Genomic DNA, 12,467 nt, shown 5'->3' with positions numbered 1-12,467 from the left:
AGACCAGCAACTGTCCTGCCTTTTCCAGCTGAAAAGTGAACAACTGGTCACATATTGATTCCATTTCAGACAGCAGTACGAGATTCTAGGCCTGCTCATTCAAAGTAGCAATTGAAATGTCTCTCTCATACCATTCAAACAAAAACAAGAAAAAAAAGAGCTGCTGATTTCACAGTATTAATGGAACAGAAGGGAAGCAAAACAATAAAAATCAGTAAGTACATGCTGTCAACAAGTAATCCTAATAATGCAGTTTTTGCTCTATGAGCAGAAGTCTTAATAGATTCAACTTCTTTTATATTACAATTCAAAACACACTTAGGAACACCAAGGTATATCAAGTAGACAACAATACCTCTTTGTGGCTGCTGACTGTAAAGATGTAAGGCCTACTGAACAGAAAAAGCACTTAATTCAAAGCAAGCTAAACATGGCTGAATCAAAGTCCTGAAATCATCTTCAATTATTCTGTTGGTTTGGGTTGTTTTGGTTTCTTTACACTGGATAAAATCTCTTCATTTCCCCAAGTAAAGAAAATTCATACAGCCTAAATTTAGAAAAATAACAGAAGTTGTCTCTGTGCAAAGGAGTGACTGAAACACCGACTTTTCAAGCACAGGATTTTGGGAGTGCTGTTTCAATTAAGGAAAAGTTGGTCACATATGAAATGTTGAGTTTACCTCACAGCCACAGAAGTCCTGAAGAAAATAAGCAAAGCACTGGATGACATTAATGTGTTTCTGGCAGTCCTTGCTGGAGTAGCAGATGAACACTTTTGGCCGGGGCCGAAGCCTTTCCACGTGGAGACCTGCAGCATATGCTGAAGATTCTGAGCTCTCCTCATCCAGATGGGAATATATATTTTCTAAAGTGCAAGAGAAAAGGAAGTTCATTGTTTTGTTTTGGGTTTTTATTACTTTTGTAGGCTTTTTACTAATGCATCCAGTAATGTTTGGGTTTTTTCCTAAAGATTTTCCTCTCCTTTCCAATCTAGGAAAAAGAAAAGTTGTACACACTGTTTATCCAGCTTAAGATTTGCTGCATGTGAAATACACTTTCAAAGTTAAATGTGCAGTTATTTCTGCCCAAGTCAGAAAACACAAGGAAGGTTTATTTTATAGATGGAATAAAGTTGTTTCACCTTTATTCAATCTCAATCTTCACATCTCTGTTCAAACCCTATAAGCCTAAAAGATGTATCATCTTCAAGAGTTTCCTGTCTAACAAAGTCTCTTGTTAAAAAAACCCAAACCACAACATAAGTCAGGTAAGAATTCAACTGCAAATATTCAACTTTCAGGATATCCTACAAGATTTCTCTAGTGTATATATACACACCCGTGTTTGGACATGAATTTGACATTAATTTGAATTAAGATATGATTAATTTAAACCAAAATAGCTATTAGTGTTTATTTCTTTGCATAGACCCTTTTATGCTGGAGCATAACAGTCTGGCCTTATGCCAGACTAATTCAATCTAGTTCTACAGCTGATTAAACTAATTTGGAATAAAGTATGAGTATTTCAAAATACAAATATCCATCCAGGGATTCAATTCAGAACAATTCATCAGGAATAACTATTCTGGAACAACTCTCTCTGCAGACAAATCCTCAGATTTGTCTGGGTTTTTTGTTGGAACTATGCTAGCTGTGAGCAAAGGGGATAACTACAGAAGACCAGAAGGTAAAAGGATTTAACCCAGCTGGCATATAGCACTTGCAGTATATTTCAGTGCCAAAATTCAGGTGGATAATACAGATATGTGAGGTTTGGAGAAGTAATCACTTTTTCCATTATTCATGAAACCACATGATTCTTTAAATTCAATATAAAAAGCCAAGGTATTTTTAACATTTAAATGTATTAAGTGTTGCTTGCCAGCTCCTGGATACTGAGGAGAAGTCAGCAAGGAGGAATGGAATCTAAGAACATCTGCAAGCAGGGCTCATAGTAAATTTAGGAAGATGGCTTAGATTGAAAGGTAAAGGCAACTTCCAGGAAAGTGAGCAAATCTGGAATAGCAGCTGTGGAGAGTATTCCAGACAGCACTGTGAATTGTACTGCCATCACATGGCTTTGCTTTCCTTCTGATTTAAAATAAATATGAATTAGATATTTCGGAGTAAAATAAGAGAATGTTTGAAACATACCCATTTACAAATCTGTTTGTAATCTACATGGTCACATGGTACTCTCTCAAAGAAAAAGAAAAATGAAATAAAAAGTATTTTCCAATATTGCTGTTGTTGTCTCCTTTCTACAGGGAAGTCTTGATTCAATACTGTCTAGGCAACCAATTACCATCAAGCACTGATTTAGAATTTGCTACAGGTTTCAGCACAAAAAAGCTGAGGGGAGGAAGGACAGATAAACAGAAAAGCAAGCTTTTCAGAGAAAGCTATTTCTGGAGTCAGCCTATCAGTGAGGACACTTTTGGTTCCAAAAGCACATCTGTCAGTGGCACTGCCCTGAGTGCAGGCTCCCACCTTGCTGCTTCTTGCGGCACATGACAGTGAAGAGCGTGGCAAAGGCAGAGATGACAACCAAGGGCACTGTGATGGCAATGGCTCTGATGGGGCCAGCCCAGGGGGAGTGCACTGCAAAAGAAAGCACAATTAGCCACATGCAAATCAGCTGCATTACAACTATCCAAACAAATCTTCACACTGGGAATGCAAAACTGCTGCAGTACTCTATGATCAGGTAATTGTCCAAGATACAGGATATCAAATATGCTCAAATATCATGTTCTGCTCCATTTCAAATTAGATTTTATGGCAGTTGCCCCACTGACACAGTGACTCCCAACTGTGCAACTCACACCAGCCCCAGGAGAACAGCCCTGTGGCAAATAGTTTGGCTGAGATTTGCAGTGGCCATTTGGACCTGACCTGTTTTGTTCCAGGGTGCTGAACCTGCCCCTTAGAAAGAATTGCCTTCCTGCAGAGCTCACCCTGAGCAATGTGCATTAGGATTCAGTGCATTTTATCCACTGCCTCCATCTGTGGCTGTTTTGAGGTGCAGTTGCACTCTGAAATCCCTGTTTAGCTTCTCAACAACAGGTCTGACCCAGAGGACCTGACAGGTTCTCCAGACTGCTGGGTTTGGTACCAGGCCTGAAGGACACAGGTGATGTGTTCAGGCTGCTCCCACAGTTTCATTGCAGTATTTCCACACTATTGCACTCTCTGCTGTATGCAGTTAATGTCATCATTCCTTATATCCACATATACAATTAAAGCCACTTTTCCACAAAGATTTCCAATGATGGATTGATCTAAACTCCACTAAATACAAATGCACAGAGATGCACATGTGTATGCTCAAGTGTGCATCTCTTTTTTCATTAGGTCAAAAAAGCACAGCACAATTATCTCAATAATCTAGATCATGGCAAACAGACAAAGTCAGACAGAGATTTAATTCCAACATAATTAAAACTGAATCCAAATTAGTACATTAAATATTGTTTAAAAAACAGAATTCATACCTGGTTTTAGTGCATAGTGCATTGTTTTCCTTGTTGTATTAGTGTCATCAACCAGCTTGAAAAAGTAAAAGATTAATTTTATTTTTTGCAATATGAAAATAACTGTAACAGCTTTTATGACCAAATGTGAATAAAGGTACTGTTCAAATAGTTAAAAATAAAAAGCAGCACAAACTAGTATAATAAAAATTGACCAAGAATGAGAATTCCAATTAAAAAAAAATAAAAACTGAAGTCCAGGAATTATGCAGGCCCACAACTTCAGTTTAAGGCACAAAATGCTGTGCACTCATGGAAGCAAAGCTATGGAAGAAAGGTCAAGAGCATTCTGATGCCTGGAGATTCTAGCCTTTGTATTTTTGTGCATTCATGCTGTACCACATTAGTGCATAACTAAACTCCATATGAAGTGCTAATTAACTGTCCTCACATTCTGGTTAGACAAACCCTCTGGGGCAGTGATCCAAGGACACCCTACAGCCTCAGGCCCCAAAAGGTATAACAAAAGTGAATTGAGGGGGAGCAAACTGGGGGAATTTGACTTCATTACCTGAAGCTGTAATTGAAGGATTAAGCCCTGATATGTAAATGGACCAAACTTATATCTGTCTGAAAAAACTCCTGACCACCATCCCTTTTGGGTTAGCCCCGCCCTTAATATACCAGAAGGCCCTTCATTAAATATCTCTGCTTTTATTCTTCTAACTTTGTCTGGCCTCTGTTTCTAGGTAAGCCCAAAAAAGGCATCATTCTAGATAATTTACTTGCCCAAGCTACTTCAGTAGGGATACCTGGAGTTCAATTCTACCAGTGTGATTTGAAACATTTTAATTTTATTCCATTTTCCCATTAACACATTCACTTAGGTGTGCTACACAAGACTGTTTAGAAATGTTACCTCAATGATATAATCCCCTGGAGACACATTCTGAAGAACACAACTTGTAGTGTCTGTGTTCTGCTCCTACATAAAGAAAGAATACTTTGCAAGCAATTCACATACTTTGAAAACCTAATAAAGAATTCACATTGATGTAGAAATAGGCAGTGCACTTTGTATTAACACACCTCAGAACTCAGTCTGCCCATTCACAGATACAATTGTCTGCCTGCAGAACTGACTTGTGTTATCCAGGCCCAATGGAGTCCCCAAGCCTGGCTGTGACTGATGAGTGCTATCACAGCACAACTGTTATTTACAAATAGCTCCAAATGGTTTTACAATTTTAAAACTGATACTATTTTATATTAAGTTTTTAAAGTTTCTGTAAAACCTTAGAACACCTCATATTAACAGGTGCTGTGTTTTGAAGAGCTACAAAACTCAGCCACGTACCTGTCTGCAGGTCTTTTGCTTAAACAGTCCTTCATGCTTCAGTTTGTAGTGAAGAAAGTAGGACCTAAACCCAAAGTTGTGAGGGGCATGATCAAAGGACACTTGCATGTTAAAACCTTGCTGGGTAACATTCACATTCCTTGGCTTCCAGTCTGTCAGAGGAGATATTCATGAATTGCAAAATGACTCTTCAAGTACAGAAACTTTTTAAAAGATTAATATATAGAAATATTACATTTTACTTACAAGGTTTGCAGACAAGGTTTTCTGGCTGTAGCAACAATTCACATGCTACAAATACAGAGAAAAGACATTAATTATACAGTATCAAACTGCTATGCTATTTAAACAGAAAAAGAAGAAGGGCCAAAGTATGGAGTTCATAATTTTGAGAACTCTCACTTCTTTCCCAGACTCTAATATGCCTGGACTAAATGCATTTTGCAAACTCGACTCCTTTGTTATTATTTCAAGTCCCTTCTCATCTTTATATGAGAAACACAGATCCATTCATTTGAACATCACATTTCTTAGTGAGACAGAAGGGAAAACACCAGGCACAGCACATCAGGAGAGGAAGTTAAAACTAGTCTTAAATGTATTTAGTCAGAATAAGTAAGTATGCTGAGCACTACTACCAATGGTACAGTGGTCTGTGTTAACAGACAGACTTGAAAAGCAAGTTTTATATGGAAAAAAACCCTTAGCAAGACAAATATCAACAGTTCACTCCAAAGGGTACTTGCAGTTTCTCACCATACTGTGTGAGCACTGGGGAGCTTATTCAAATTTCTTCTCTCCACCTCCAGCGAGAATTGCTAAGTAATTGCAGAAACCCAACTTGATGTACTGCTGTCTAATTTTAGATGTCCTCCTCCACATCTGTCTTTGGATAGCTGTTGTTAAATTGTAATCTCAAAGGAAAAAAACAACCTGCCCTTCTTCACAATGTCCAGAGAGGAGCAAACCATCTTCAGGAGCTACCTGAGAACCACAGGAACAATCCTGCTCCAGGCAAACCTGAGATAATCTCAGGCCTAGCTGACACTTCTCTTCTGGCTGCTGCCTAACACTTATGATCACACACCACAGATTTATCTATGGCATGCAAATTATTTCTGCTTAACACCCAGATCTTCCCTCCACAACAGTGTCAGTAACTACTTAACCCAGACTCACCCAACATCATCACCCACTACATTCCTTTGCTGGGAAAACCAAAACACTGAGGGGAGGCTCACTGAAGAGATGATAGGCAATACTATACAAAATGCAACACTACAATATATGCAACACCATATTATGTGCAATACTTACATCTAGTTCTGAAGAAAAATGGGTGATAATTACTTTCATTTTTAATGGAAGGAAAAGGAACAATCTTTACAAAGTAATCTGTTTCAAACTTCAAGTTTACAAAGGGCTGAGATTCCATTCCCTACAAAAAGACAAGATTGCACATATTTTAAAATCAATAATCATAGCTGAAAGTATTTTTCAAAACAAGCCCACAATTTTGCAATCAAAGGCTGAAATTTATACATTCAGAATCCTTTCTCTACCCCTCTATTCCAAACTGACATGGGGAATCTCAATCCATAGTTGGATGCAGACTATTACAGATGTGCATTTGCACTCCATGTACAAAATGGCAGTTCCCAGCTTCAGAAAAGTTTCTATCAAAAGGAAAAAGATCTGTCTCTAAAGCAACAACTATCATTAATTTCACCAATAATACTTTTGGGAACCAACCAGCTCTTTTACAAGGGCATGGAGCAATAGGACAAGAGGGAATGGCTTCAAACTGACAGAGTGAAGGGTTAAATTAGAGATTGGGAAGAATATCTAATATCCTCCAGTGTGAAGGAAGAGAGGCCCTGGCACAAGTTGCCCAGAGAAGCTGTGAATGCCCCATCCCTCCAAGTGTCCAGGCCAGGCTGGATGGGGCTTGGAGCACCCTGGGATGGTAGGAGGTGTCCCTGCCCATGGAACCTTTAATGACCCAAACCATTCTAGGATGATAAACTCCTTCAAGACTACTCAAAGTCAAACAAGACAAACTTCTCTTGAAACAAAGCACTTACTGTTCGTTTAAAACTGGGGCTGAGCTGCTTTGGATCTTTTAAAACCATCTGCTGGCATTGTCTTCCCTCTGACTTTAACTCCTCAAGTATTACTCGAAATCCTTTCAGGTATTCAATCCCTACAAACAGCAGGGCATTTCAACAGAAGGTTAATATTTCAAAATGCATCATGTGGTATTTAATGCAATTTGAATGTATTTAATTTGTTTTTAAGAATAAACCTTATCAGTCATATGAAACATGTTTGTATTTAATAGCTGTTGCTGTATGTCAGTTCTGCATATTCCATCTTGCCTATCTAGAGTTCAGTCTTTGGCCAAGGCTACAATCACTGCACACTTGTGTAATGCTTGGAACAGAGGGGCCCATGTCTCATCAGGGGCTTCCAAATTACCACTGCAATCTTAAGTTATCAGTACCTTCTTCCCTTTCAGAAATACTTCACAGTTACTTCGCATTTCCATTTTACAATCAAATATAACATTGTGGTAAATTATAGAAATAGTCCTTTATAAATTTTACTATCATCTCTGAGACTACCAGATTAAAATGGTAACAATTGTTTCAACTTCTTTAGTTCTAGTACAGTAAGGGCTAACAGAAAACTTGACTTAAATGGAATGGAATTTATTCCAGTGCATGTATACTTCCAGTTATTCATAAGTGCTGCCAGAACTACACCCATTTTGTTCAAGTTACTCTACTGCAACTTAGCACAGTGTCTTTACAATGTTCTCATCAGAGAATTACTTCATGATATGACTAAACTGAGTCACAGTGATGTGAGCATCCCAGGAAAATGCCAGTGTTACCCTGTGACAGTTTTGTGGCTCGGGTATCAAAGGCACTGCTCAGCTCTTTCACTCTCACTACTCCAGCTAATTGCATTTCTTCAACAGCATTACACATATTTATCAATGACACAGACACAGCTTTTGTAAGCTAAATGCTACATAAATCAAAATGGACTCAGTTTATGCTGTGCTTGTCAGCCCAAAAAATAAAATTCCAAATGTATCATTTTACACCACCTCCTCTGGTTCACTGGTTTTCACAGGTTTGTGTGTTTTGCTTAATCTTACATAATTTTGTAGAAGATAAAGTGTTGCCAAATGTGTTCTTAGCATTCATGGAACAAAAGCACTATTTGTCCTTACACAAAGACCCTGAAAGTGCCCAGTTCCCAGGTTACCCAAGATTCTGAACTGCAGTTCTGTCCTCAAGCTCTCCAAAGGATTTACCTCTGGTGATCACAAGGAAGAACACCAGGCTTTGTTTCCCATGGATGTTTAATTCTGCAGCTGAGGATTACCAAATGCCTTCAACTGCACAGTTCTGCAGAATTCAGTGGAATTCTCACATATTTTTTAAAGCCCAGAAATAAGTTTCTCAGTGGAAATGGATTTCTGCGCATCCTCAATTTTGGACACTACTGCTCTAGTGGGCAACAAGGTACTTCCAGTGGCATTGAAGTAATTGAGGAATACTCTTAATCACCAGACCTGGCAAGGAAACACATTGAAGTCTGTATAGCTGTGATTAGATAATGTTTTCCACCTGTAAGACAATCTGCATCTTAAAAACCCTTTAAATGTATCAGGAACTAAATTCAATCAATGCCACTGAAATGCACCAAAGCCTTAGGGCAGAAAATTAAATCAGGGACAGTTTCACAGTTCTGAAGAGCAGGAATTCACTAAGCTGGGATAGTAAAAAGCTGTGTATGACTGCAGAGAACATCCCAGTTTTAAGGGTGTTTTTGAAGCAAACCAGAAAAAAAAATCTTTGCAAAGATGTTAAGAATTCCTTTCTTCTTAGGCAGTTTGCATCAATGACTCCAAGCATAATTTAATTATTTGATTTAATACCTATGAGCATGAAGTTATTACCAAACCCCTGCTCAATGACTCCATCTCCCTCTAGAACTTACCAATGGCATTTGCTGTCCAAAGGATCATCACAGCCACCTGCTCCTGGCATGCAAACTGGCTGATAGTGATGTTCTGCACATCTCCAATCACGTGTCTGCCCACTGAACTCAGGTAAGGAGTGCAGTCTAAAAACATGGACAAAGAAACACTTCAGGAAAAACATTCTAGCTGACATAGATCCCCTAACATGTCTTCAAGCCTGAGCAAAGTAAAAGTACCAGTGCATTATTTTCTACAAGGACTACAAATCATATCTAGATTAAGTTTTTGTCTCAGGACCCAAAACCCCTCAAAACCTCACAAATCACTGAGCATGATCACTTTCCCTGTTGCCAACCCAGAGTTCACAGGACTCCCAAGGGTGTTACCAGTTCCTACCACCAGTGTAACCTGTCCCCCATCACAGCACTGGGACTCCCAAAAGAGAACAACTTTTCCTTCTAGCTGTCCTAAATACTATAGGCTGCCATTAATTTTCTTCATGTACAGTGTCCAAAGCTAGAGGATGTTGGTCAAGGATCAGGCACATCTGAGAACAATAAACCATGAGAACTTGAGAACTGCTCAAGAAGTGCTTTTAGCCACGATCCTGCTTGATCCTGACCACAAAGAACCTGCTGCTTAAATCCATCTCCTCTCTGCCTTCCATTCTGCAGCCACAGCCCTACAGACCACTTAGCTGCCACTGCCTTCACTCAGGACTGGTTTTGTCTTGCTATCCTCACAAAATACAGTTTATTCCCTAAAATTACACTGCCACAGCTTTAGCTTTAATCAAGAAAACAAAACATAAACAAAAGATTCCTGAGTTTGTTGTTGAACTTGTTCTTTTTAAAAGAAGCAAACAACCCCAAATTTTATTCCTTTTAAAGCTTTACAATATTTAGGCTCATATTTTGTGGCAGGAAGAGAAGCAGCAGGTAGGGAATTCACTAGTTCTGGAGCAGAGTATACATGAAGATGGGTGTGCAAAAACAAACATTCTGTTTCTGGACTAGTGAAAGTAACAAAATCCAGAAGAAAATGATCAGCAGGTTGTATATTACTGACTGATGATTAATTAAAAAACTGACTTAATTTATATGCTATGTATTCATCTATAGAGAACTTGTAGAAAGGAAACATGAAAAATCAAGTGCTATGATACACCAGTACAGGAAATTTTATTTTAATTCAGAGGTGTGATCTTAAAGGAAAGGAAAGAAAAATTATTAACTGTAAAGGAGATTTAGAAAATGGCTTTTTACTATGAATAACCATGGCAAGGGGTCTTTTCTGTAACTGTCAGAGACATAAGAACAGAACAGTACAACAGTGCCCTTTACAAAAGCTGGTGCTTGGTGCTGACTCCACTGTTTGTAGGGCTCAGTTGCTATGAGGGAACTCAGGGACAGCATGAACTTCCTCCTAGGAGAATAGAGGATCTCTCTCAATGGAAAGTCTGAAGTAACTGGTTTTTCCTAGGTCTGGATCTAATTAATAGCAAGCCCAAGATTTTGGATCCTGGTTACCAGAATTTTATGGTCAAATGACAATTTGCCAAAATGGAATACAGCACAAATGCCTGAAGTTTTACTGCAAGTTACTGATTCACAGTTATAAAGAACAACAGTTTTAGGAGGAAAACAGCATGGAAAAATCACACTTTTTAGGAAAGCACTTCTTTTACTTGAATACAAGTGACATACTAAAAATACAGATATGTCTTTTCACCTGAATAAATAATGTAACTAACTAATTTAGCATCATAAAACACATTTTCCTAGAGCTGCTCAGCAGCAAAATAAGAGCCTTCAAACCACAGTCAGCAAGCTAAATTTTCCTTTGTGCTGGCTTATTAAAGGTAAACACATATTTCCATACCATATGAGCTCTTTAGTCTTCATATCAGCAAACTCCTTTCCTAGTCCTGCAGAACTCAAATAACTCCTTTGTGCAGGAAGCACACAGTGCCAGCAGAATTGTGAATTAATATTTCTCATTGGTTAAACACAGTTTCTAGTGCCAGAATTAATGGAAAAAACATGACACATACTGGGATTTAAACAGACTCGTTGTGTTAACTAAATGTGGGATCTCTGTTCTGACTGGTACCATTTCCTAATTTTTGTTATGTAGATTAAAAAAAAAAAACCTACTTCTTCTGTAGTGATCACTTACATCTTGTACAATCTGACACACTGAAATTTTACTCATTTTATGAATTAAGGTCAAATTAGATTTAAAAAATTCACAGTGAAGGATTTCAAATTCAGGAATTAACATAAAAATAGAGGAGTAAAAGGATGATGAGAATGAAACAAATCACTATTGTTAGGCTTCCTGACGCAGGCTCTCTATGAGGAAACTTTACCTACATTCTGCATCTGAGGTAACTTCTTTGGGTAGGCAGAAATAACCACCTATGACTTGCACTGGCATTAAAACAAACATTGTTTTAATGTAAATTAGAACCTTGTCCTGACTGTACACTGAGTTTATACATGATGGCCACTAGCTGCCCACATAAGGATGAATTCTTAATGTAGTTAGCAGTCCTGCTTTGACAACTAGACAGCAAAGATGATAAAACACCTAAAATAACCCCCAGCAATAAGATACAGCCATTTAGCAGATGTTTGAAGAAGTCTGAAGCATTACTGCCCCACCTGTTTAGCACTGTCACTATGCCAGAGATGATTTTATCTCAGTTTAGCTGCAAAGCCCAGCACAGCTGCTGCAGTTCTGAACCACCTCTCTGCACTGCAAATGCACACAGCAGCGTTCCATTGGCCTGGGCCTGGAGCTAATGAAAGGTTCCCACTGATTCAACCAAATGAAAAGAAGCTATTCAATATTCATGTTCAATATTAATACTTGCAAAGAAAAATTTTTAAATAGATTACCTGTATACAAATACAAACTAACACATTTTCTACCTCGAGAAACACATTATGCCATTTTCACCCAAAATGACACATCAGAGAAAAGCTGCGGAAAGCTCAAAATAATCCTTTCCTATGTCCTTGTGTGTACAGTGACTATACTTTTCACAGAATAAAATAATTTTCTATAATGTTCCAGTGAAATACTGAGCAAATTATGTAGGCCAACCTGAAGGAGAAACTATTACAGATTGTTAGACAGTTTCATTATCAGTGAAACACAGGAGAACATCTACCAGACCCAGCAGACACAAATTTTCTAGATTTTAAAAGTATGTCAATATTTTGACATTATTTTGCTTATGCCATTCTTAGAGCCATATTAAGACACATGTTGTTGTATATTGACAACTGTGATGGAGTCCTTGATTTCTGTGAATATAGTGCAGATTTTCAACTTACTGTCATATTTAAAGGTGATGTTGAGCAGTCCATTGTTCTTAGTGATTGATGACAGCCCCTGCAGAGACAAAACAAAGATATGGAAAATCTGAATGTAGCATTTGCATGAAGACATGAAATCGTGGCTGAGGTAGTATGATCTGCCCAGCAGATGGGAATCATAGAACCTTATTTTTGGGAGAAAAATTATGTGATATTCTCAACTTCCACCATCTAGGTGAATTGTGTACGTACAAAAACCATACCTTTAATCAAGGTTTAATGACAAACCAATTCCAGAGGAAACAGAATGCA

General features: G+C 38.2%; 1 protein-coding gene across 1 annotated transcript in view; it reads right to left on the bottom strand.

The window, feature by feature from the left end:
* IL17RD (interleukin 17 receptor D) overlaps positions 1–12,467 on the bottom strand; it is a 42,858-nt gene that overhangs the window by 8,042 nt on the left and 22,349 nt on the right. Inside the window, exons 2-11 of the mRNA XM_059480403.1 lie at positions 12,174–12,231; positions 8,847–8,972; positions 6,917–7,035; positions 6,150–6,270; positions 5,079–5,123; positions 4,833–4,984; positions 4,395–4,460; positions 3,497–3,551; positions 2,493–2,603; positions 681–865 (exon numbers count right to left, since the gene is read on the bottom strand). Of these exons, the coding sequence (XP_059336386.1) occupies positions 681–865; positions 2,493–2,603; positions 3,497–3,551; positions 4,395–4,460; positions 4,833–4,984; positions 5,079–5,123; positions 6,150–6,270; positions 6,917–7,035; positions 8,847–8,972; positions 12,174–12,231 (1,038 nt within the window). The remainder of the gene's footprint in view (positions 1–680; positions 866–2,492; positions 2,604–3,496; positions 3,552–4,394; positions 4,461–4,832; positions 4,985–5,078; positions 5,124–6,149; positions 6,271–6,916; positions 7,036–8,846; positions 8,973–12,173; positions 12,232–12,467) is intronic.

Source organism: Ammospiza nelsoni, chromosome 11 (genome assembly GCF_027579445.1).
Source record: "Ammospiza nelsoni isolate bAmmNel1 chromosome 11, bAmmNel1.pri, whole genome shotgun sequence".
In the NCBI taxonomy this organism is placed as follows: domain Eukaryota; kingdom Metazoa; phylum Chordata; class Aves; order Passeriformes; family Passerellidae; genus Ammospiza; species Ammospiza nelsoni.
The sequence above is the reverse complement of the archived record's forward strand: the minus strand, read 5'-3'. Positions and strand labels throughout refer to the sequence as shown.